The sequence below is a fragment of the Globicephala melas genome, chromosome 3 (assembly GCF_963455315.2).
Source record: "Globicephala melas chromosome 3, mGloMel1.2, whole genome shotgun sequence".
Taxonomy (NCBI): domain Eukaryota; kingdom Metazoa; phylum Chordata; class Mammalia; order Artiodactyla; family Delphinidae; genus Globicephala; species Globicephala melas.
The window spans coordinates 76598144-76624366 of record NC_083316.1 but is presented as its reverse complement, the minus strand read 5'-3'; the positions used below and the strand labels follow the sequence as shown (position 1 = coordinate 76624366).

General features: G+C 37.4%; 1 protein-coding gene across 5 annotated transcripts in view; it reads left to right on the top strand.

Moving 5' to 3' along the window:
- The window catches only part of SKIC3 (SKI3 subunit of superkiller complex), a 181963-nt gene that overhangs the window by 98610 nt on the left and 57130 nt on the right, over positions 1 to 26223 (top strand). For all 5 annotated transcript variants that reach the window (XM_030847977.2, XM_070045163.1, XM_030847966.2 and 2 more), the window contains 11 exons: positions 1440 to 1508; positions 5840 to 5930; positions 9726 to 9869; positions 10955 to 11046; positions 11458 to 11533; positions 12059 to 12199; positions 15979 to 16077; positions 16185 to 16293; positions 23164 to 23304; positions 24149 to 24250; positions 25095 to 25234. In XM_030847977.2, coding sequence (XP_030703837.2) covers positions 5841 to 5930; positions 9726 to 9869; positions 10955 to 11046; positions 11458 to 11533; positions 12059 to 12199; positions 15979 to 16077; positions 16185 to 16293; positions 23164 to 23304; positions 24149 to 24250; positions 25095 to 25234 — 1134 coding nt within the window. In that variant the 5' untranslated portion in view covers positions 1440 to 1508; position 5840. The remainder of the gene's footprint in view (positions 1 to 1439; positions 1509 to 5839; positions 5931 to 9725; positions 9870 to 10954; positions 11047 to 11457; positions 11534 to 12058; positions 12200 to 15978; positions 16078 to 16184; positions 16294 to 23163; positions 23305 to 24148; positions 24251 to 25094; positions 25235 to 26223) is intronic.

Genomic DNA, 26223 nt, shown 5'->3' with positions numbered 1-26223 from the left:
AATGACTAATTTGAAGGAGATACTTGCGTTTGATGATAGCTGTCTTTTGAAGAACATAGGCAAGAAGGTTGCTTCTTGAGAGATCAAGGAAGGAAGGATTGGGGATTTTAAATGTGTAGAGAAAGTATATAATAACCACTGTTGGTTAGGAATGGGAAAAAAGTGGTGAAGTTGATTGAGAGGGTGGTAGGAGATATGGACAACAGAACTAATAGCTATTGTGTTCAGGTGTTCTGTCTATGTACATATCAGGGAAGTGATCTCGTTCTCACTTTACCAATGAGGAAATAGGCTTGGAGGTGAAGTAAGGTGCCCAAGATCTGCGGAGACTTGAATCCAGATCCATCTTTCTTGACTTGGTGGCTGGATATGGCAGAAGGAAGGGGCTGACAAAATCTGGGGCATTTTGTAAGAACAGAGTTGAAACAACTGAGTAAATCAGTAAAATTAGGTTGAGTGAGGAGGGTAATCATTTGTAGCTGGATGGCGGCTTAAAGAAGTTAGTGAAATGGGAAGTCAGGCTTTAACTTTTATTTAACCTCCTCACACCGTGTTTAACTTTTATTTTACTTTCCTAAACGTTATTAGGACCACAGTACTTTCTCTTCTTACCAGTAAGACCCTTTTCTGTGGAACTAACCCTTCTATTTAAGTACGTATATCACTAGTACATGTCTTCATCCCTACCAGGTTCACCTAAATTTTGTTCATTTCCTAGTTCTAAAGTAGCATTTTTTCCATTTTTACTTTATTCAGTTTTTCAAAATACCTCCATTCTCTCCAGGAAGCATTCTAGATTAATTTTGTTTGACAGAATCTGTTCCAGAGATACCATCGAAAGATACTTAGAATTTGTAGTCGTGTAAAGTTTGTGTTAGTATTTCAGATGGCTATTTAGATGGATTTTTAATATTTAAAAAAAAGTCTGCTCTATTTTATTAAATTACAAACTAGTCTAGTTGCGTCATATGGGCAACTTTTTTTCATGTTTATAATTCCTTATGTGGCTTAGAACAAGATTCACTTTAGTGTAGTCAGCTCGCAGATTGTGAGTAAATAGTGCCCTTTACTGTCCTAGATTCAAAGCAAAGTAGCGTAGAAATAGGTGACATTCTCTTCTGGCTCAGTTTTTTATGTTGAAGTCAGTGTATTTTGAGTTTCTGTAATTTTTTTCTGAGTCTTTCTGATTTTTTATGATGTTCCTTTTACACCTTGTGGCTATAGCAACACAGTTTAGACTGATTCAGAAATTTGGAGATTACAATTAGTGTCTCTTTGGGAAAGAAAAAAGATGGAAAATTTTACATAATTATTTCTCATGTTTTAAATTATGAATTATGAAAATTGAACCTGAATCTGATGTTTTAAAAAATTCAATATGTTTTGGGTTGTGTATGTCATCTTTTTTATGTGCCTGTCTCATATTTTACTTAATTTAGATGGATAAACATTTAAGGAACAATCTGAAAATCAATTTAAAGAGAAGATAAAGTGATAACAGCTAAAAGGTAAGTGTCTAGAATGCTAAATAATAGGTAATTGGAGTCTACTTTTACTTAATGATTGTTTTTACTGATTCTTTTCGGAAGGAAGATGTAATGGTGTAGGTTATGGTCATCACAAAGTACCTTTAGACTTTTGTAATTAGATTTAAAGGTATCATTTTTTGCTTTTCTGTAATTAACTTCCAGTGTCATTATTGTTACTATTTTTTAAATTATTCTTCTTATTTGTGCTTTGTGGAATCTTTGTTATCTCCACAACTTAAGGTTGTGGAGGTAGCATAAGGTTCCATAGCTTTAGCTGGAGTGTGTAGGACATATCAGTACATCTACCTATGTTAGTTTTGAGGTATATCATTGTCTTTTGGCATGGTTTTCACTTTCTTTTTTTTTAGATATAGTTATTGCTCTTTATGCTTGATTTGTTGAATAAAAACCCTTTTAGGTTGGTAGTAAAAAAAAACCTTCATTGAGTGAAAATGTGCTACATGAACACTCTTATTTAAAAAAGTCATTGAGATCGAGGAGAAAAAATGGGAGGAGAGGTATAAGGGAAAAATGTGTGGGGCTGTGGAAAAATATTAAAGACACTTGTAAGAGAGCCAGAGTTTTCTCTGAAGTGTTGGAAGTGCTTGGAATAGAGGGAAGTATCCCAAAGAGAGGAATATGAGGTCACATAGACTCATTTTGGGTATTAGCTTTCCACTTTGTGAAAGGAAATGGGTTTGATGGTACCTAGTAGATGGTTAGTGTTCCTTAAAGCTTTGTCTAGAACATGAGTGGGTGAGCCTCTTCCTTCTCCACACCACTTCCCAAAAAAGGGGAAGAAATTTTCAGGGCTAGAAAGCGGCAGATTGTTTTGTCTTTAAAAAAAATAATCTCCTGAAACTAATATTTATGTGTATATATATATGTATTTTAGGTGCAGAGAGGGGGCCTCAGTGCTAGCTTATTATGCTAAATGCCAAATCAGATGAATAAGGAACAGGAGGAGGCGAATAGAGGATTCCACTGCAGCAAGTGTAGGTGTAATTATATGTGGAGACATGTAGAGATGTAGAAGGGTATTAAACATTAGAACTGGTTACCAAGAGAAGAATGGAGTTTGTCTCATATGGTCTTTAAAAGTAACCTACTTATGGGCTTCCCTAGTGGCGCAGTGGTTGAGAGTCCGCCTGCTGATGCAGGGGACACGGGTTCGTGCCCCAGTCCGGGAAGATCCCACATGCGGCAGAGCGGCTGGGCCTGTGAGCCATGGCCGCTAAGCCTGAGCGTCCGGAGCCTGTGCTCCGCAATGGGAGAGGCCACAACAGTGAGAGGCCCGCGTACTGCAAAAAAAAAAAAAAAGAAGTAACCTACTTAGAAGTATTTGACAGCTCCATGTTTGCTGCTCCATTTAAATCCAAATTTTTCTGTCTCATTTTCAAGGTCTTCTGTAGTCTGGTGCTCTACTTTACCTACCCAGCCTAATTTTCCTGTTCTTCAGCAAGTCCCTTCTGTTCCATTCAGCCTGGTTTCCTTATTGTTTCCTCCACGTGCCATGCTCATTCCTGTCTCTCCAACTTTGCTCGTGCAATCAGTGTCTCTGGCTGGAGTAATTTTCCTTCTTCCCTCCATTCTCAAATCCTTTCTCCATCTAGTAGCTGTTAATTACTTCACCCCACACTTCTCTTCTCTGAACTCCTATTGCACTTGCACTCGTTATCCTTAATTTAGCATTTGATTCTTCAATGACTCATATGTCTTAGGTCTTTCTCTTGATTGAGATTGTAGTCTTTAGAGCAGAGGCCTTCCTTTCTGTTTCTTTTGTGTCATGTACAGCATATAGCTTGAGAGCTGCATAGCTGCATGTTGTTTTAGTGCTAGTTGGTTCTACTTTGTCCAGATGTGCTTTTACTCGTATGTTGGGTGATAGAAAAGATGGTGATCTTTATCCTGGAAAAGTTGCATTCTTTTTTTTTTGCTTGGTCTTGTCTTAAAACTGCCTTTGTTCTTTTTTTTTCTTATAACTTAAAAAAATTTTTATTTATTTATTTTTGGCTGCATTGGGTCTTTTGTTGCTGTGTGCGGGCCTTCTCTGGTTGCGGTGAGCAGGGGCTACTCTTCCTTGTGGTGCATGGGCTTCTCATTGCCGTGGCTTCTCTTGTTGCGGAGCACCAGCTCTAGGCGCACGGGCTTCAGTAGTTGTGGCATGCGGGCTTCAGTAGTTGTGACTCATGGGCTCTAGAGCGCAGGCTCAGTAGTTGTGGTGCACGGGGTTAGTTGCTCTGCGACATGTGGGATCTTCCCGGATCAGAGCTTGAACCGGTGTCCTCTGCATTGGCAGGTGGGTTCTTACGCTGTGCAACCAGGGAAGTCCCTCTTGATTTTTTTTTTTCCCTTGGATGCCTCTTTTTATCCCTTTCAGTTGGTCCAGATTAGTTATCATCATCATTGATGTTCTCTTCTTTTTAGTCTCAAGGTTTATCTACCAAAGATAACTTTGGTGTGAGAAATTTAAAGTGAAATCAGCATAGAAATTTGTTGCCTGCTCCAAACAAGATTTGTAGACTATAAAAAAAATCCTTCTCAAGTTTGCCTCTATAAATTTATGCCAAGATAATTTTAGGTAACAGAGCAATTTCTAAAATAAGAGCATATGAAATATGTTGCTTTAATTATCTAATTATTGTAACTACGGAAAAAGTCACTTTTCTGCCTATTTAGGAAATCTCGTTTTGGCTGTAGATAAATTGATATTATGATATCTTAATTTTTATATTATTTGAATCTAAAATTCCTTAAGTCAAAAGGATTGTTTTTTAAAAAAATTCCCTAGCTTCCTTTTTTTTTTTCTTCTTTTCCGGTACACGGGCCTCTCACTGTTGTGGCCTCTCCTGTTACGGAGCACAGGCTCCGGACACGCAGGCTCAGCGGCCATGTCTCACGGGCCCAGCTGCTCCGCGGCATGTGGGATCTTCCCGGACCGGGGCACGAGCCCGTGTCCCCTGCATCGGCAGGCGGACTCTCAACCACTGCGCCACCAGGGAAGCCCTCCGTAGCTTCTTAAATTTCTTTGATCTTGTACTTCTGCCTCAGCCTCTTTGGAAATAAAGGACTGTCTGTGTACCATGTCAGCAAGCCATCTTCTTGGTTCATTTTGCTGCCTTGAACATCAGTGGTCTATAATGACCTAATGTTTACCTAGCTTTGTTTTGCCTTCTTGAGATTAGAATTCAGTGGAGTGGGCAAAAAAATGTTTCTTTTTTCAACATCAAGTTGTAGTTGGATTTGACTGGTTTATTGGTAAACCAGAATAAGCTGTGAAATCTTAAGATATGTTTATTTAAAATTACATTAGTGTATCTTATATTTTAAGATTAAGTGAAGAAATACTTTGTCTACCAATTAAAATATCTGTCTATTTATGTTGGAGTTGAAATATCTTTTTATGGCTGAAATTAGTATATAGTCCTCTTGCATATTAAGTGCCTTCATTTAAGTGTGAACATTACATTTATTTCTCTTCAAAGAATACCATATTACAAAGAATACTATGTTACTGTAATCCTAAAGTAGTTCTTACTGTGAAGAAAGTTAATATCCTGATTTATATTTTATAGAAACTAACATTAAAACAGAATGCTTTCTTAAACTCTTAACATCATAGTTACTGAAATTTGTTTGTGTTTGTGTTTTCACTCTGTGACTTAGACTGATTCTTCTTGCTTCGTGTAGAACTGGATTGAGCTTGGCATGTGTTTTCCATCCTGGCACATAAGATCATCTGTGTTTTAACCTACTACATGGGGAGTGGTTATAATTCAAATAACAATTCAATTCAACACATGTTTATTAATATATACAGTTTGTCAGATACTGGGTACTGAGGATGCAGCAGTTAGACAGCAACAACCCAACAACAACAGATAAAAATCCCTGCCTGCCTGGAACTTAACGTTCTGGTGGGGTTGGGGAACAGATAATAAATAAGATAAAGAAGTAAAATATATACTGATGTATTAGATGGTGACAGGTGCTTTGAAGAAAAATAAATGCAGTGTTCAGGAGATTAGGGACTATTGAGTGGTTGGGAGTTGGGGGAAGGAAGTGTCGACACTTAAAATAGTGTGGCAAGGGAAGGTTTCATTGAGGAAGTGACATTTGAGTAAAAATCTGAAGAGATGATCTGGTTTTATGTTTTTTAAACATAAGATATATTTATTTTAGGGGAAAGAATGTTCCATGTAGAAGGAATTACATGTTCCTTTTTCAGAGGTTAAGTTTGTTAAATTTGTTGGAACTGTTGCAGTAGGCAGGTCTCACTGTAGATTCATTCAGGCTTTTTGTTTTGACAGCATGTCCAGCAAGGAAGTAAAGACTGCTCTAAAAAATGCTAGAGATGCAATCAGAAACAAAGAATACAAAGAAGCTTTGAAACATTGTAAGGTAACCAGTATTTTTTTCTTCCACAATAAAAATGTTACCCGATTATGAGCATCACTGATTTGTAATGTGAATCCCTTACTGTCTAAATACAACAAAAGTAGTCAGGCTTTTTGAGTAGGACCGTCCCAGTGGCTGTGCCAGGACAAGCTGCTTCTGCCACTTAATTTCGTCTCCCTCTGTGTTGGTAACTTACCAAAGCCAAGTTGTCAAAACCTGAATGTCTCTTAGGTGTTTTTTGATGAGTTGTACTGCGGAACACTATTGTATCTTAAAGTTTTTGTTCTTTAATGGTATGTGGACATTTCGATTCTGTTTGGTTTGTGGATGGGAGAATCAAGATTCCAAAGTTCCTTTCTATGCTGATGGGGATGTTCCAGTCCAGAGGGAGAACTTGAAGGTGCAGGAGAGATGCAGAGTAGTGCTAGGAGTGAAGTCCCTGGGAAGGTGGGTGAAGATGGGATCCAGAGCGTGAGAGGAGGGCCTTTGATACTTCTTCCATCTTAACAGAAGGGAAGATAGATGTAGATCCATAGCTGTCGGGTTTGCAGATTTGGGGATGGGAAGATAAATGTTCCCCTCTGACGGCTTCTATTTTCTTAGTGAAGTGTAACCTGAGGATGGAGGAGGAGTTGTATAGGAGGTTTGAGACAAAAGAAGGTATGAAATAGTTGTCATTTATAGTGAGGAAAGAAACTTACTAGTAAGGATTAGAAAGCTTACGAGGCCCTAATGAGTATCCATTTGAGATTTCATGTCATTAAAGTGAAATCGGTAAACTCAGCTGTGTAGCTTCTTCCTTTGTGTTAAACTTCTCAGGCTTGGCGATGGGCATGATGGAATTCAACTGTGGGTAGTAAGAAAGTTGAGGGGAAAGAGAGGGCAAGGAGTTGAGGATGTTTGCAAGGGAGTGATAATAGTGATTGGTCATGGAGTCAAAGATGGGAAAGGAGAGGTAAGAATTGAGCAGTGGGGTGACAATGCAAAGGGAGTGAGGTAAAAAAAAATTGGACATAACAGAGGTTAAAGAATTGTTACCATTACAGTGATTGAACTGGGAGGATAGGAGAGGTGCATACTGGAAACCCAGGTTTTGGATGGCTGAGTAATGCTGAGGCTAAGTAACTGGGAGGCCATGGCATTCATTGGGTCGTCTGCATGAATGTTAGAATGATTAAAGGAATTGAAGTGGAGAGGAAGAATACAGTATTTTCACTGAAGGAAAGGGGAGTTCCTAGGAGGCTAGTAGATGGTAGCAACAAGAAGGATATTTTTTGTAGTATAGCCAGATGGCTTGACCTTCAAAAGTACTGGGGTTTTTTTAGGGCTTCCATGGTGGCGTAGTGGTTGAGAGTCCGCCCGCCGATGCAGGGGACACAGGTTCGTGCCCCGGTCCGGGAAGATCCCACATGCCGCGGAGCGGCTGGGCCTGTGAGCCATGGCCGCTGAGCCTGCGCGTCTGGAGCCTGTGCTCCGCCACGGGAGAGGCCACAACAGTGAGAGGCCCGCGTACCGCAAAAAAAAAAAAAAAAAAGTACTGGGGATTTTGAAGGAGCGAGGAGTAGAGGAAGAATGTAGGTATCAGTGTGAGCAAGGAGAACCCTTTCCTCACCTGCTGGTTGGTGGGATGTGGGATGTTCGAGAAAAGAAATCAGCTGCAGCAAGTAAGATCTGTAGGGGAATAGCCGAGTTTTGTTGAGGCAGAACTTGGTACAGTTAAAAGAAAGATTGAAAAGAGAGAGGGCCCTTGGCTGTCCAGATTGGGAGTTCCAGAGGTTACAATAAAGAGTTTAGACAGTGGGAGGGAGAGAATTGGGTAAGATTGGGGGAAATAAATACATAACAGTATAGGATGAGAGCCTTAAGGGGTGAAGGATGCCCTTGTGAGGTTAGGTTTCTAGTGGTGACTGAGCCCAGCAGGGATGGAGACCACGACAGGACTAATCCTGATATGGAAGAAGGTGGGCAGTCTGTTTAAACGGGGAGAGAAGAAGGAGGAGTGGGAGGGGAGGGACTGTTTCCTTCAGCACTAGGCTGATCTAACTAATGCACATCTGAATCTGCTTTTATTATATACAGCAGCGCCATAGCACTCTTCTTTGTGATTCAGACATGAATTCCTATAATTTATGCCATAGAGACTCAAATGGAAAGCAAAGATGGGGAGCTAGTCAGTGGCAAATGTATGATTACTTATGTGTAGTAACCAGTGTTGATTGAGACTAAAGGAGATTTTTCGTGAAGAGATTAGTGTATTGGCTGGGTCTTGCCTGATGTATCACCCTGTCTGCCTGTGTGCCTCTATAACCCAGTACAATCATCCCTTCAGGGAGCCTCCTCTGACTTGTGTGGATGGAGTTTGGAGTCAGATACTCTTTTCTTCACACTGTTTCAGCACTCCATGCTTGCTTTCACTACATTGTTATAATTATTTCCTTAAAAGTCTGTTTCAGATTCTGAAAACCTGGTCATCAGGCAGATAGCCAGTCCTTACTGATTGTGGGTTGACTATGGCATTTATCGTTTGCTCAGCAGTTATGTGCCAGTCATTGCTCTTGGTGCTGGGGACACAAATGTTAATAAGGCCCCAGTATTTGGAGCTTAGCTTTGGTGGTTACCTCATCGTTGCTGGTTTTTTGGGAGGTAGTATTATGGGATAGAATGGAGCTTGTGCTGCATATTGGTGACAGATTGCTAGGACTGCTATGTGGATGCACAAAAGCCTAATAATCTGACTGCTTCAACTCCTGGAAATGTTCTTATTTTCTCTAGAATATGTAAAACCTTAAGAGCTAATTTCATTTTAGCTGCTAGTTTTTTCTTTCACTAGAACATCTTTGCTTTCTGTTTCAAACTATTTTACCTTAGCAAGTAGTTGTTACTTCTGAAAGCAGCTCTGCATATAATTTTTATTGTAGTTGATAGGTGTTGTTTAAACATTCATTGCCACTATTTATTTATTTACTTATTTATTTTTGGCTGCTTTGGGTCTTTGTTGCTGTGCGCGGGCTTTCTCTAGTTGCGACGAGTGGGGGCTACTCTTCGTTGCGGTGCGCAGGCTTCTCATTGCGGTGGCTTCTCTTGTTGCAGAGCACGGGCTCCAGGCGCACAAGCTTCAGTAGTTGTGGCACGTGGGCTCAGTAGTTGTGGCTCATGGGCTTAGCTGCTCCGCAGCACGTGGGATCTTCCTGGACCAGGGCTCAAAACCGTGTCCTCTGCATTGGCAGGCGGATTCTTAACCACTGTGCCACCAGGGAAGTCCCGCCACTGTTTATTTTGAACATATTTAGTACAGTCACACTGGAGTCAACCTTTCTTAGCGTATAATTTCAATGAAAAAAATCTGTTAAATATGGAGAGATGTTATAGTGAAGGAAAATATGGGAATTGGATAAGGTGAAATGATGTGGAAAATTTTGTGATTTTAGTTTTGTGAGGGACTAGCGGCAGTGTGGCATGGAGGCAGGCAGGATGGTTGGGTGGTAAGAATGATCTTATTGTTCTTTTTATACTCAGTATTCTCAAGGGACAGAGGGAGGCATTTGGTAGAGGCATCAGGAGTACTTGGGCAGCTTTTTAAAAATATACCTCATATTTCATACCCCTTACAGTCACTGATCCAGTCCAACTCCCTCTCCCTGAGGAAACTGAAGACCACAGGGGTTAAGTGATATTCTTAAGAGTGTCCATTTAGTGGTAGATCCAGATTTCCTGACTCCTAGGTAGACTGTCTTTTGATTATTGTTTGTCCATGAGCTTCCAAAATTTAATTACCTTCTCTTTTAATTTTTTAATCAGACAGTGTTAAAACAAGAGAAAAATAACTATAATGCCTGGGTTTTTATTGGTGTTGCTGCAGCCGAGCTAGAACAACCTGATCAGGCCCAGGGTGCCTATAAGAAAGCTGCTGAGCTAGAGCCAGACCAATTACTAGCTTGGCAGGTACGTAGACATTTTTATTTACTATGTTATAGGAAAGAACTTTTTCCCATTTTTCAAAATACAGCTAACAGCTTTGCAATTTAGCATTTAAACCTCCATTTACTCAGAATAAGAAAAAAAAATTAAATTTATTGATCTTCTAAACCTGAAAATTAGTTGAAAAAAAAAAAGGTGCCAAGAATGCTGTTTACCACTATTTAATCTCCAATCCAATGGATTATTTCCAAATGTTAGGACAGAAATTGAAACATGATTATATAAATCTTCAACTTAATTATATGTGCATATTAGAGACTTATGAAGAATATTCTTTATGCTTACCTGAGAGAAAAGAAATGTATATTATGTTTTTAAAATATGTTTTTGAAAATGAAATAATATAAAAAATTTGAAATTCTGTGTCTGTGAGTACTAGTTAAATTCCTTCTTCTCATTTAATGGTCTTCATGGTTTTTACTTGGCTTCTCCAGCTTTTTCATATTTAATAACTGTTTCATATCTCAATCACATCTTGGAAACTATGATTAATAGGGGTAGTAGGCTCTGGAGAACATGAACCTGTTTGTCTCAGGTTTACATGAACAGCAACATGAGTAGGGTTATCTAGTAACATCTCCCTAATGCCAGCTTTTATTATGTACTGATTGGTTTAGGATATCTGATCTTTATTTGAAGCAAAAATGACAATTTCCAAAGACTACTTGGATTTTTCTTGTTTGACCATGTGAAAGTAGTGTCACATGGTAACGTCTTAGGTGTTAAGATTGCATAATAATTATTAAAAGGTATTTTTTTTATTGTGGAACATTTCAAGTATATTTTCAAAAGTGAAGAGAATGGTAAAATGAACCCCTCTATGTCCACCATCCAGCTTCAGTAAAAACTCACTCATGGCCAGTATTTTTTCACCTACTCCCTCCTACCCCCAATTATTTGGAGGCACATCCCAGACATTTTATTTCATCTGTAAATTATAATAATCTCTATCATAAATAATCTTCATAGATTGTCAGTTTATTTAGCAAAACAAACATGAGCACACTAGATATCTTTGGAAGAATAATCTCTGTTGTTTCCTCTTTTAGGGGTTAGCAAGCTTGTATGAGAAATGTAATCACATAAATGCTAAGGATGACTTACCTGGTGTTTACCAAAAGCTCCTGGATCTTTATGAAAGGTAATCAATATGTGAGGAAAGGCTAGTTTCTTTAATGGCTTGAATTAGAATAAAACTGATTCAAAATTATATGGAAGTACTCCAGACATTTACTGGGAATTGTGAATCATTTTTCTTTCAAACTGTTGTTACAGAATCTCTTGATTGTGATTGAAACACTAATCGTAAGGGGATTGACTTATTTGAGAACTTTGATATTATTTTTAGTCAATATAATAGAAGATAATATTTCTTAAACCTTTTCTTTTTTATGAGATGCTCATTTTATAAAATTTTACTGTAGTGTGATAGAGGATATGTTCTAATTTAAAATAGTGCTTAACATTATTTTGGGGATATTTTAATTTTTGTGTCTTAAGTCCTCAGTTGTATTCATTAATCAGATTCAAAATCCTTTTCTTCTATTCTAAGTGTTGACAAACAGAAGTGGTGTGATGTCTGTAAGAAACTTGTGGATCTGTATTACCAAGAAAAGAAACACGTAGAGGTTGGTTAATGATTTGCTGGGGTAGTAGATTTCTTTTAATAAAACCATTATTAAAAGAAAGCTTTCCTTTAGCTTAAGGAAAAATTTAGAAAATTAATTGTAGTGTGGTATCAAAACAAATCACAGTGCTTTGAAAACTGTAACTTGGAATTCAAATTTCAGGTGTCATTATTTCCAGACTTTTTTGAAACTGGGCAGGGATAAATAAAATAAGTAAAAATATCATCTGTAGAATTTATTGTCCTGTTTGTGGTGTGCGACTCCTGATGCTGTAGGTTATGGAGATTGGGGCATGTAGTCATTATCCCTGTATGTACTCTGGTATCTCAGTCATACTTGTAATATAAGCACTATGTGGACGTGCCCAATCATCTTATTTTTTATGGAATTCATAATAGATGGAGTTCTGTGCTTTTGCTATTTTTGTGTATTAGCAGATAAAAATATTTTTACTTATAGATTTAAAATTTTTTAATAGCACTTTAGTATTTTAGATAAAGTAACCATTTTAAATCTCCCTGATAGGTGGCCCAAACATGGCACAAATTGATAAAGACACGGCAGGAAGGAGGTGCGGAAAACCAAGAACTTCATCAGCTATGGAAGAAATTGACCCAGTTGCTGGCTGAGAGTACTGAGCATCAGAATAATGAGACCCAACAATTGGTACTAGCCATTTATTCCCCACAATTTGTGTCATGAAAGTTGATCATTTAGTTGAATTTAGAAAATGGAAACATAACAATATGATATAGAAAAGTACTGTACGTCAGACTAGATATTTTATAAATGTTCAGTTTTAAATTCATAGAAGCTCTTCCTGATAAAATCAGAACTACAGGCCTACAGTTTCATACTAAGTCTGGACAGAGTGGAAATAATATTCAGGGTATCAGAATTTTACTTCCTTTTATTCATAAGAATTCACAATAAATCAGTTACTTAATCACTGTAAAAAAAGATACTATGAAATTGGCTTTTGCAAAACTGCTATAATTTCTAAACAGTTGTACCTTAAAGGTGTGTTTCTTTATATTTATGAACTAAGAGTACTAAATTACTTTCAGATTTAACAGTTCAACTAGAGTATTTTATTTACTTATTTATTTAACTTTTTGTTGGAGCATAGTTGATTTACAGTGTTGTGTTAATTTCAGGTGTACAGCCAAGTGAGTCAGTTATACATATTATATATATATAGCCACTCTTTTTTAGATTCTTTTCCCGTATAGTTCATTACAGAGTATTGAATAGAGTTCCCTGTGCTTTACAGTAGGTCCTTATTAGTTATCTGTTTTATATATAGTAGTGTGTATATGTCAATCCCAATCTCCCAATGTATCTCTCCCCTGCCCTTTCCCCCCTGGTAACCATAAATTTGTGACATACATCTGTGACTCTATTTCTGTTTTGTAAACAAGTACATTTGTACCATTTTTTAAAATTCCACATGTAAATGATATCATATGATATTTGTCTTTCTCTGTCTGACTTACTTCACTCAGTTTGACGGTCTCTGGGTCCATCCATGTTGCTGCAAATGGCATTGTTTCATTCTTTTTTTATGGCTGAGTAATGTTCCATTGTGTGTGTGTGTGTATATATATATATATATATATATATATATATATATATATATATGTACACTACATCTTCTTTAGCCATTCCTCTGTTGATGGACATTTAGGTTGCTTCCATGTCTTGGCTATTGTAAATAGTGCTGCAATGAACATTGGGGTACATGTATCTTTTCAAGTTGTGGTTTTCTCTGAGTATATGCCCAGGAGTGGGATTGCTGGGTGATATGGTAGTTTTATTTTTAGTTTTTAAGGAACCTCCATACTATTCTCCATAGTGGCTGCACCAATTTACATTCCCACCAACAGTGCAAGAGGGTTCCCTTTTCTCCACACCTTCTCCAGCATTTATTGTTTGTAGATTTTTTGATGATGGCCATTATGATCCGTGTGAGGCGATACCTCATTGTAGTTTTGATTTGCATTTCTCTAATAATTAGTGGTGTTTAGCATCTTTTCATGTGGTTTTTGGCCATCTGTATGTCTTCTTTGGAGAAATTTCTATTTAGGGCTTCTGCCCATTTTTGGTTTTGGGTTGTTTGTTTTTTTGATATCGAGCTGTATGAGCTGTTTGTATATTTTGGAGCTTAATCCCTTGTTGGTTGTAGAGTATTTTATTTAGAGTATTTATATTTCGTATTTAGAGTACTTATACCTAGAAATATTTCTTTTTTTTTTTTTTTTTTTGTGGTACGCGGGCCTCTCACTGTCACGGCCTCTCCCATTGCGGAGCACAGGCTGCGGACGCGCAGGCCCAGCGTCCATGGCCCACGGGCCCACCCGCCCCGTGGCATGCGGGATCCTCCCGGACCGGGGCACGAACCCGCGTTCCCTACAGGCAGGCGGACTCCCAACCACTGCGCCACCAGGAAAGCCTGAAATATTTTTTTAATGTACACATTTTCAAGTAATTGAAAAGACTTTTTAAAAGACTTTAAAAAACCTATTGGTTTTGAACCATAATTGGAAAATATTTTCATCATTCTATTTTTTATATTTGTAAGTTTAAAAGTAAACTTAATTTCGTATTATAGTAAATAAACACTCAATGTACACTTGCTAAATTTAATAGAATTTTTAAATGTGAACAATTATAGACTCCATATAGGATTCGAAGCTCATTTCTTTATACGTTCGTTCATTTGTTCACTCATTAATTTGTTCCTTTAATTAGAAAATATTTATGGAGAACCTATTACTATATGTCAGGCATGTCCTAAGTGGTAGGAATAAAAACATGAGAATAAGATTTGCATTTGTTTTTGTATTGGTTTATCTGTGTATAGATTCAGTTGTGGAAAAAAATTGAACGTTGACAAAATTAGGTGATTTATTAACTTCTTTTAAACCATGTCTTCATATTATGACTTATTTCCTTAAAATAGTATCAGTTACCAGGATATCAAACACATGTCAAAATAAGTAAAAATATTTTGAATTATCTACACTATACTCCTCCATGAAAGAGAACTAATTATACTTATCATTTTAAGAATTGATTTCTAATTGTTAAATAGGATAAAAGGATTTTTTTGGGGGGAGGGTTATTTTCACCTTGAATGCTAGTGATACTCTGCCTTATTTAAGTCTGTTCAGAAAAAAATGTATCACATATTTACCACGTGGATTAATTTCATTACTATTTTTTTTAAACGTGTTATGCTAGACTGTTCATTAGGCTTCTTCTTCTTTTTTTTCTTTATTTGCAAGATCATTAAACTTTATTAGCACAGTAAAATTTTACTTATTTATACAGACTTTATACCATACCTTAAAATGAAAATTTGAGGTGGTGAACTGTATTATGAATTTTTATTATAAAGTCATGGAACTTCATTTTGAAAAATGTAGAACTTACGTAACCAAATGAATGGTATTCTTTATTTTTATTATATATTTTTAAAAAATATTTATTTTTGGCTGCATTGGGTCTTCGTTGCTGTGTGCGGGCTTTCTCTAGTTGCGGTGAGCGGGGTCTACTCTTTGTTGCGGTGCATGGGCTTCTCATTGCGGTGGCTTCTCTTGTTACAGAGCACGGGCTCTAGGCATGTGGGCTTCAGTAGTTGTGGCTCGCAGGCTCTAGAGTGCAGGCTCAGTAGTTGTGGCTTACAGGCTCTAGAGTGCAGGCTCAGTAGTTGTGGCGCACGGACTTAGTTGCTCCGTGGCATGTGGGATCTTCCTGGACCAGGGCTTGAACCCCCCGTGTCCCCTGCATTGGCAGGCGGATTCTTAACCTCTGCGCCACCAGGGAAGTCCCATGAATGGTATTTTTTAAAGTGCTTGCCTTGGATTCTGGTATTGCTGTCCTTGCTGAGAAAATATTTAGGAGGCTTCTTTTGGAATTTTCTTCAAAGTCAGTTAATAATACTATGTAAGAAGAATGATTTCATGATAGTTCAGTCATATCTCTGTTTTTTTACAAAAGTATACTTAATAAAAATTTTTTTTTTGAGGTTGAAGATTTGCTATCCTGAAGATGTTCCAAAGACTGTGCTGGTGATTTCAGAAGAGATGTTTTAAAAGTGATCTGAGCAGTAACAGCTACACTAACATATGAGACTGTACCTCTCAACTAGTTAGTAGGGAGCAGCAAGCACTTACAAGAATGTTTTGTTAAATTAATGTCGCTAATTTATAGTTATCCCTTATTAGTTCAGTGCAGTCTGCTGGCCAGTTGGAGTTAGATGTATTCCAAACTTAATTGTACATTTTTTTCCTCATTGAAATTGTAGGGCCAGACAATAAAACACATTTGCAGTTACTAGTTAAGGGTATGGTTTGTATAAGTAAGTCTTTTGTGTTCAACTATTTATTGTATTTGTCATTTAAGTGTGCCACAGATAATAGCTTTTTGTGTCTTTGTTTCAGCTATTAACTGCTTTTGAGAATGCACTGGACTTATCAGATAAGATTCCTAGTGAAGATCACCAGGTGCTTTATAGACATTTCATTCAATGTTTATCCAAAGTAAGTTGATTTTTAAAATCTCTAACGTGACTTTCTATTCTAATTAGGAAAGTGCTCACAAGTATATTTTTCTGCTACTCACTTTATTTTACTTTTATATTTTCAAGTTTCCTCATGAGACTGCTAGGTTGAAGAAGGCTTGTGAAGGAATGATAAACATCTATCCTACTGTACAGTATCCATTAGAAGTGCTTTGTTTGCATTTAATTGAAACAGGTAATTTATTCTTTGTTATATTGTGTGTCCCAGAGGTGTGAGAGTGATGTTGCTATGAATCAAAAATTGTTTTAGTGCCCGTTGTGTGTAAGGCATTGTTTCAGTATTTCTGGACATGAGAGGAAATACAATATGTATTCTTTGTGCACATGAAAAGGCTAAGAAATACAGGAAGGTATAGTGACACAGACGAATTATGAGCTACTGAGTTTATTGTTGATCAGTGAAGTATTTTTGAAGGTAAGAATTGAAGAAGGTCTTGAATTTTCCACAGAAATTAGATGAACAGGAGAAGGTGAAAGATACGCCACATGGCATGAGCAGAGGAATGGGACTAGGTGTGGTTTTGGGGAATAGTAAAATAGTTCTATTTGCTGTAGTAGAAAGAATAACTAAGATATATTTTGATTAAGTAAGTTAGACTGTATTACACAGGGATATGAATGTCATGCAAAAGATTTTGTGAAAGATTAACATTCTCAGTGTTGATGTTATGTGGTATGTCAATGTCACAACGACATTGTTACAAATACTATAGTATGATAAAGTAATAAAGTTTGTGAATGATCTACTTTTTTAATTAAACAGAGCAGATTCAAGTCAGAGAGTGTGTCTTAGTGTATGCTTCATGCTGTTGCTTCTTTGTGTACTTTTGTTGGGGGAAGAGAGAGAAGTGATGGCAGCTAGCCTTCTGGGAGTTGCCAAAACTTGTAGCTGTGGATATCTTGTGCTTGTCAGTTTACAGGATGTTGACCATATTGGTTTTCACAACAGCTGCTGTCTGTTTTGCCAGTGTCTGTGCTGAATAGGTGTTTTAAAAAGAATTTGAATATCATTCCTGTCCATTCCTGTATTCACCCGATAGGAATATAATTCATAGAAGTCAGTCATTGGAATGGAAATAACAGTACCAGCACCAGTGTGGTAGTGATTGTAAATTATTGCAGAGCTTTCCTAATCCATTTAAGTTTTTTCACTTTGTTGCTAAATGAGTATAGACATGGGAATGCTTTGTATGTTAATGACCATCGCATGTTTCATCATTGAAAAATGGTTGAAAACTACTGCTTGAGATAAATGAGGGAAAATTCCTGTTACAAAAGTCTCATTGCACTTATCTTGGCTCTCCCCACTCTAAGTTTCCCTTGTAAGTCCAACTTGTACTTTTTTTCCCCCTGGTGTCTGAATTAAACTCCAGAACTCTTCAGTTTTGGATTTTTTTATGGTGAGAAGTAAGCAGACCCCCTTTTCCTTACTTTAACTGAGTCAAAGATACATGTGCAAGAGCAGTTTTCACTAACATGAGAAAAGAAAACATTAAAAGTGTTGTAGTGAGTAGATTTATGAAGTATAAAATCTTAAACTAATATGGTGTGCAGGATAGATTGTACAGAAGATAGACTAGATTGGGTAGAATAAGTGATGCTAGGAATGAATGAACTATAGGAATGAATGAACTGGGAATATGATAGCAGCAATTGAAAGTAACAGGTGAATGCAAAAATGGAAGAGATTTCTTAGAGGTGAAGGGAGGGAGAAATCAATTTTAACTTTCAACTCTCCTGAAAAGTTGCACTAATATGGAATGATGGTTTGTACGAAAGGTAAGTTGTTGAGAGGAGCTGTTAATGGGTATTCAGAGGGAAATGTTCATCAGGGTTTGCCCGTGAGAGATCAACAAGGTTTAGAAGCCGTTTGCGTGTACATGAAAGTGAACGGAGTGGATGACTTCAGAGGATGCCTGAAGGGCGGAAAGGTGAAAACTGTACCTTGGGCAGTGTTGGCTGCCTCGAAGGGAAAGGGAGGAAGAGGGGGAAGAGGGGATGGAGGACAGAGAAGCGAAGAGGGTCAGAGAGGAAGGTAGGGGAGCCGATGCAAAGCAACACGGAAGGCAAGGAAAGAGCATTTCAGAAAGGAGGTCTGTCTTGAGAGATTGAGCAACTAATTTTATGATTAGGAGGCCTTTAGGAGGGCTGTCTTTTTTTTTTTTTTTCTTTTTTTTTTGCGGTACGCGGGCCTCTCACTGTTGTGGCCTATCCCGTTGCGGAGCACAGGCTCCGGACGCGCAGGCTCAGTGACCATGGCTCATGGGCCCAGCCGCTCTGCGGCATGTGGGGATCTTCCCGGACCAGTGCAGGAACCTGTGTCCCCTGCATCGGCAGGCGGACTCTCAACCACCACGCCACCAGGGAAGCCCAGGGCTGTCTTTTTTAATCAAAGTGATTGAATTGGAACTTAGAATACAGCAATGGGAAAAGAGTAGGAAGAAATGGTTAGCAGGTATAAAAAGAAGCAATCCAGGGACGGACTGACTTCATTTAAGGGAGAAGAGGAGGAAGTGTGAGAGTGGGATAGTAGGCTTTTAGAGGAGAAAGAGAATTGCAGTAACTCTTCTGGCAGGAGAGTTTCAAGAAGAAAGTGCTAGTTAATGTTATGGACGTTGCCTTGAGGTCAAGGAGGAAGAGGCATGTTAAGAGACTTTCAGTACAGGAAGCATGCTTATGATTTTTTTTTTAATTAATTAATTTATTTTTGGCTGTGTTGGGTCTTCGTTGCTGTGCGCGGGCTTTCTCTAGTTGCAGCGAGCGAGGGCTACTCTTTGTTGTGGTGCGCGGGCTTCTCATTGCGGTGGCTTCTCTTGTTGCAGAGCACGGGCTCTAGGTGCGCGGGCTTCAGTAGTTGTGGCTCGCAGGCTCTAGAGCACAGTCTCAGTAGTTGTGGTGCACGGCCTTAGTTGCTCCGCGGCGTGTGGGATCTTCCCAGACCAGGGCTCGAACCCGTGTCCCCTGCATTGGCAGGCGGGTTCTTAACCACTGCGTCACCAGGGAAGACTTCTATGATTTTTTTTGTGTGTGTTTTTTTGTTTGTTTGTTTTCCTCTAATAGGAAGTATAGTTCTAAGTCACCCAGTTTCTTCAACTTTTAGCATGAAACCCAGTGTGTTCCCAAGATAAGTGGACTGATTTTCTTTATTGTGTGGCCTCTGGTACTCATCCCTCCACCCCTTTTTCTGCTATTGCGAAATTCATGGCTGTTCACCCTTTTCTCTCTGTTCCTGTTCAGCTATTCATGGTTTGTGCCATTCCCTCATTCTTGACGTGCTTACATGCTAATTGGCACAAGAAGATACACTGATGTTTCTTTTTGAGGACTGATCAAATGTTTTCTTAATAGGCACATATAAGCCTATAATGTAGATTTGTTGAGTAAATATGCCCTAGTATATCAAAAAGCCTACAAAATTATAGAAGCAATAAGCTCAACAAATAGTCTGCAGAGTTTTGCCCATAAATTCAGTACTAGACAAAATGTTTTAGTAAAGAGATAGCAAAGGGATTTTCGGATTGATTAGAGAGAGTGTTGATTTTTGTGGAAAAAAAAAAACCATTCTCAAAGAGGGTTTGGGGATGGGTATTTTGCAGAATTACAAATGTCCTGGCAAAGGGGAGTGGGTAGGTGGATATTTACATGTATGGTACTCCAAGGAAGACTTCTTTCCCTGCTGAAATGTTGGTTGTAAGGATTTGTGGAATGGGGCAGTTCAGGCTTAGGTACTTTCTGAGGTGAAGCATTATTTTGGGGTGGAAGTTTAATAGTTAATGTAGGAGAGTAGGAAGCTGTGCTTAATGATTTCTTTTTTTCCTTCTTTTCATTGCTCCTTTAAGCCAAACTTTCTATGTATTAAGAACTTCTGAAAATCTGTGAGGTCTCTTAAAGGCTGATCTATCCTCCCCCAGAGTACTTTAGTGCCTGCAGAATTTGCTGCCTCACAGCAGTTAATCACTGGGTTCTTTTCCACTGGGGACAAATATATTTCATTCTCTTTTGTCCTCCTTTGCATGTTGAGGCTTGAAGACTCATTTGCAAAATGACTCAGTTTATAAAGCTTCACATAACAAGTAGTGAATAGCTTTCACAGTTGTCATCTGATGAAATGTTATTTCATGCTAAATGACCTTTTTGATTTATTTTTTTTTGCTTTATTGCTGAATTGCAGGAGGATAAGAAAGCTTGTTTCTTCAAATCCAAACAGAAAAGAGTTTAAGATTTTCTGTTCCAGAAATACTAGAAAATCCAGGTGGAAATAAAAAAATGAGTACATGTTGTTTTTCTCCCTCCAAGCTAGGTTAATTTAAAAGAAAAATTCTACAGCACTGTTGGATTTCTTTGGGATGTCAGAAATAAATTTAAAAAACCTCTTGCCTTTTTTTGTGATAAACTTTAGGAAACAGAATTCTTATAGGTATTACTGAGCATCTACTCTGAACCTTTTCAGAACATCGTTTATCAGCTCCAAGTCTACCTTGCCTTATTGACAAATAAAAATAATATTGACAAACTGTTCTAAAGTCACTAAATCTGGAATCTTAGACTCTTTTAAATGTTAAAAAGAGCAGATAAGTTAAATAAACAATTTTCTATTCAAAAACAATGAAGTCTATTTCCTTTCTGGTTTTATCCTCCACATTTATTTAGGTAGTATTTTCAACAAGAATTAGTATGGAGAAGTGGATTGAGAGTTGAAGCTAGAATATTCCTGTCTCTTTACACAGGATCACTAGTGTTGTTATTACTGTTGATGGTTTTTGTGAACACTGTAGAGAAACCCTCTAAGTGCCACTTGGTCTTATGTAGAGAGTATGTTATCCAGGGCTAGACGTGAATATAGTCTCCCCGAATCTCTTTTTGCTTTTATAATTGTGCTCCCAGATGTTAGCAAAGGGGATATGTTAGGAAAATATACCTTGTTTAAAAGATTTTTGTGTTAATCCTAGACCTTTTGGAAACTATTTTCATCTGCCTATTCACACTTTGCTCACCTGTGTGCAGTTTTTAGTTACCCTAAATATGGATGATTTTTTAGAAAAGATGCATGATTGGCTTTTCTTCTTTTCATCCCAGGTGTGTTTTCTGTAATAAGGGCAGTTTTTATAGCCAAGATAGACTATCATGAATTGTGTTTCTGTGGAGTAAGAGAGAGTTTTGACTCAGTTGGATAGAAATCGAAGGTAAAATTTTAGTAGCCATTTTATTTTCTTTTTTAGAATGGTGAATGTTTTTAATTTTCCATAGTAATTCTCAGCCTTTACCTATTAATAGACTAAGCCTTTTGGGACATCAATTCATAACGGTATTTTTAAAGGATCATTACAATATTTAATGAATGGCTACATGTACAAGATACTATACTAGTCCCTACCCTTCAGAAATTACTGTTTAGCTACAGAGGCAACAAAGGTAGGGTATATATGCTATAAAGCTAGTAATACAGTTGGTATATGGTATTGGTAAATACTGTAGACTGGTGATTCTTAAAGTATGATCTCTGGACCAGTAGCATCAGTATCACCTGACAACTTGTTAGAAATGCAAATTCTCAGGTCTAATATCAGACCTACTGAATCAGAAATTTGAGAGTAGCGTTCAGCATTTTTTGTTTTAACAAGTCCTCGAGGTTATTTTGATATCTAGTTTAGACAATACTGCTGGATATAAAAGGGGTGGGGGAAGCCCCCAGTGGTTTGCTTTTGGAGGATAATAGGGTGTATGGAACTAGGCATGTCTATTCTTGGAATTCATATATACGGAAGCGATAGTGAGAACATATTGATGGAAGGGAAATTCTTGTCTAGAAGCAGGCTTGTGTCTTTTTTACTGGCTTATTAACCGAGATAGTATTTCTTCCAGTTTATTCTCATATTTCACCAAACAGTATTGAAGTTTTAATTCTTTAGCCTTTATGAATTCTTTGAATTTTTGGTGCTAACTTGGACTTCTAAATTAATATATAAAATATTACTTAGGGATTATATACATTGTTGTATATCTGGTTTTAAATATTTTGAAATATATAAGCTAAATGGTATCATGCAAAGAATTCACCTTTGACATCTGTTACTGAAACAGTGGTTCCATATGTGGTTTGGGGCTGTTTTATAGAGATATTAAAGCATCAGGTCTCTTTTTCAGATAAATTATTTTTATTTGTTCCCCTTATTTATTGCTTCAAATTGTAAATTACTGTCTCAATTACTTTTTAAGAATTTCCATATGTGATTAAACAACTTATTAAAGTGGTGAATGGTAGTCCCAGTTTATTCTCAAAACAGAAATCATATTTTCCACCTGTTTTTGTGCTTTTCTGGGAACAGGAATTCTGAGAATGATTGAGGTTGGAGAAAATGGAAATACAATATAACAGAACCTACAGTGTTTTCTAAACTAATTTTTTTTACCAAAATAAACTCAAAATGTAGGCATTGGATGATTACTACATAAGCCTAACTGTTAACTTACATAGGAAAAGAAAGTTTTGAATGTAAACTTAAGAAGAATGTGACTAAGTCTTTGTTCAGTATCCTGCTGAGTAGGCTGTCTTTTGATTCTGGGCTGCTGGAAGAGTCCACTGCATCTGGCATCTTGGCTGCCGCATCTCTAGCAGCACGTTGTTGTCCAGGGAGAGAGGTTGGCAAAGATACTGTCCTTTGACAGGGATTCCTTCATCTAACAACCAAAGTTCTTATTGCTGAATAGCAAAGGGAGACACGGTGGCACGCAGCGCGCTGAGTCTTAGCCTTGTGGCAAGTAGCAGTAGGTTTCTTGCTTGAAACCCTTGAGTACGACAGCAAGTTCGGTTTACCCATACTGCTGTGTGTAAAGTGGTTTCTACTTCTGGTATTTAAGAAGAAGGAGGAACATCATTTTCTTTATGAGATGTTAATATTTTCTACATTTGTTGGTCTATTTAAGTTTCAAATTCCTGGAATCAAGATATGGAAGTGTATGCATAAGACAGCTCTTGGGATTTAAGTGTACAGGTGTTGGCACATATTGTTATATGTATGCTAATAAATTTTTCTTTTAATTCCAGGAAGCCTTACTGATGAGGGAGAACAGTACTGTTGTAGATTAGTGGAAATGGATTCAAAAAGTGGTCCAGGTCTCATTGGTTTAGGCATTAAAGCATTACAAGACAAAAAGTACGAAGGTGCTGTTAGGAACTTAACAGAAGGTGAGTGTTCAGTGTGCAACGTATAACATGAGGTATAGTTGTTAGCAGGCGTTTATCTTTGGGCCTTTCTTTAAGGAATATATATATTTAGGATAGAAGCAAAAAAATGTACCTACATACTCTGGAGTCTGCTTAAGTTTGAATTCCAACTCTGCCACTCACTAATTTCAAGACCTTATGAAAGTTAATTAAACTCTTTGTGTCTCAGTGTTTTCGTTTGTAAAATAAGGATACTATCTCCGTGTAAAATAAGGATGCTATCTCCATGCTTAGGAGGCTTTAATTTAGTCTTATCAGGTATGACAATTCTGGATGAACTCTCATATTGAGGTCTGAATGACAAATACAAGCCTGGCAGCGGGAGGAGCATTTTAGGCCAAGAGTTGAAATAGCCTGAGGTGAGAGAAAAGCTAGTGTTCAGGAAACTCCTGATCGTTCAGCAAGATTTGAAAATAAAGTATGGTAGCAGGAGGGGACAAGAATTGAGGCTGGAAAGGGGCCTTGCAAACTTTGTTAAGAGGTTTGCATGTTATCCAAAGGGCAGCTGGGAACCAGCGCAGTCTTAAGTAGGGGAATTTCATAATCCCATTTGTATTTTTAGAAATATTCTGGCCACAGTATAGAGAATGAATTGGTGTAGATGGCAAGCACTTGCATTGATCTGGGATAGATAATGGAGGTCTGAACTGAAGTGGTGGGCCGTGGAATCAATGTGACTTTGTGACTGATTAGATATGGACTACAAGGGAGCGGGGAGGAGTCTGATCTGGGGAGTGGATTGTGGTGCCATTCATCTCAGTCGTAATGGAAACCTTGGATTTTGTGATTACTCTTATCCTTTTAGGATTAAAGGAAAGCCCTCTCTGCACAGCTGGATGGTATCATCTGGCAGAAGCCCAAGTCAGAATGCATAAACCTAAGGAAGCTGTTCTTTCATGCAATCAAGGTATTCTTGACATCTTCCAGGGTGGCCAATGCTGTTTCTTTTCATCTTAAAGGAGAATGATAATGGTTCTTTATTTTGTATTTTAAGTTACCAACTAATTTAAATTTCATTGAGGAGGTTAAAAAAAAACACACCAAGTCTGTGTGCATGTCTACTACTATATTTTTAAACCAACAATGAGTATTTATCAAAGGTTTCCTACACTTGGAATTTTGACAAAGTCAGTTTAAGCTTGTGTGGTGATGCTCTGTCTTTGTAACAGGGAAGCTTCTTGTGTGACCTGCGACCTTCACTCTAACGTAGATTCTTGATTCCTTCAATGTAGGTAATGGACAAGGAGAGGTATCTTAGAGCCTATCTGCATGTGCTCATGTAGGTCAGGTGTGGGGTAAGAAATCAGAGAAATGATGCACTGCTCTTGGCCTGGCTGGTGACCTTGCCTCTGCAGTTGGGAAACAGTTTACCTTGGTTCATCCTAATTCAGCTTCTTTTCCCTTCCATTATCCTTAATGTGCTATTTTTGTGACAGATGCTTTGGATAAGGGTTAACCTCTATTATGTAGCAGATATAGACAGCCATTGTTGTGTTTCAGGATGTTCAGTTTTATTATATGTTATGTAAAGATGGAGGTTTTAAATTTAGATCTATTCTGTTTCAAATTCAGATATTTTCATAAAGAGTTCAGGGAAGAATTTATATTTAGCTTTGAATTATTCTTCATGTATATTGTTTTGACAGTTTATTCTTACTATATCTACAATTTGTTATATGTTACCCTTAAAAAGAAAAAAAAAAGTGAAGTGATAATGATTGTCTTCATTCAGATGTCCTTAATTTTGTCAGCTCTGAAGAACATAGATAATCTTGGTGTGTCTGGTGGCAATCTTCATCAGAAGAATCTTTGTCTTCATTTGAAAGCAGAGGCTTTGATTAAACTCTCAGATTATGAATCTTCAGAGGAAGCAATTCGTACTCTTGATCAGGTAGTCTCATCATTGCATTTTTCCCTTCACCTTATTTAGTTTTCGGTCAACCAGGCATCAACCACTCTCTGCTTACCACAAATATTTACTTACAAAAATTTTGTGTTAGAGGTTTGAATTCACCACCTCTGCACTTTTTGGAAACTCCTAAAGTTATTTGTTTGCCTCTTGCTTAAGTACTTACAATGTTCTTCATATAATGCAATTTCTTTCTTTAGTTCTTGCTCTTATTCTCCTTTTCTCTTTTTGCCCTGTTGGGTTATCAATACTTGATTATTATTAATTTGGTATTCTAAATTTTTCTCTCCAGAAAATATTTCATAGATTATTGACAAGAATTATTAAGGACACTTGTAGCTTCATGGTAGAGAATGTTGCTTGTTTTATTCAACTTAAAAAACACTCTGAGAAAGATTGATATTTAAGAAGGAAACTGATTTCTTACTGTTTTTGATTCAAGCAGTTTGAAATTCCCTAGCAAAAACTAGTAAATTATGAATTATAACAACATGGCACCTTTAACAATATAAAGATATTTTTCAGATAAAGGCTATTTTTGGTATAAAATTAAAATTATATCACTCAGCATATTGCAGAGTTCTGAATTTTTATAAAAAATCATTGTTTTTTATGTTTCAAAAGGCTTTGCATTTCATAGTTTTTCTTTAAAATTAGAACAGTTGTCAGGATCCTTCAAGAACAGATATCTTATTTTCTTGTTTTCTCTCAATACTTGCCTTCCACCAATAGTGTGTTTTGGGTGAATGCTTTGGAGAGATCTTTCCATACTCTTTTTTTTTTTTTTTTTTTTTTACAAAAAACAAAAACCAAATGAAAAGTGCCTTGAAGAACTGGTAGAATCCAAGTCTGAGACAGAAAATGTACAAGATGAGCCCAGGACACCTTATAATGCTAGAAACCAATGAAACCATAAAAGGCTATTAGAATTATGTCAGAAGTGCTCAGGAACTAGCATGAATTGATTTTTA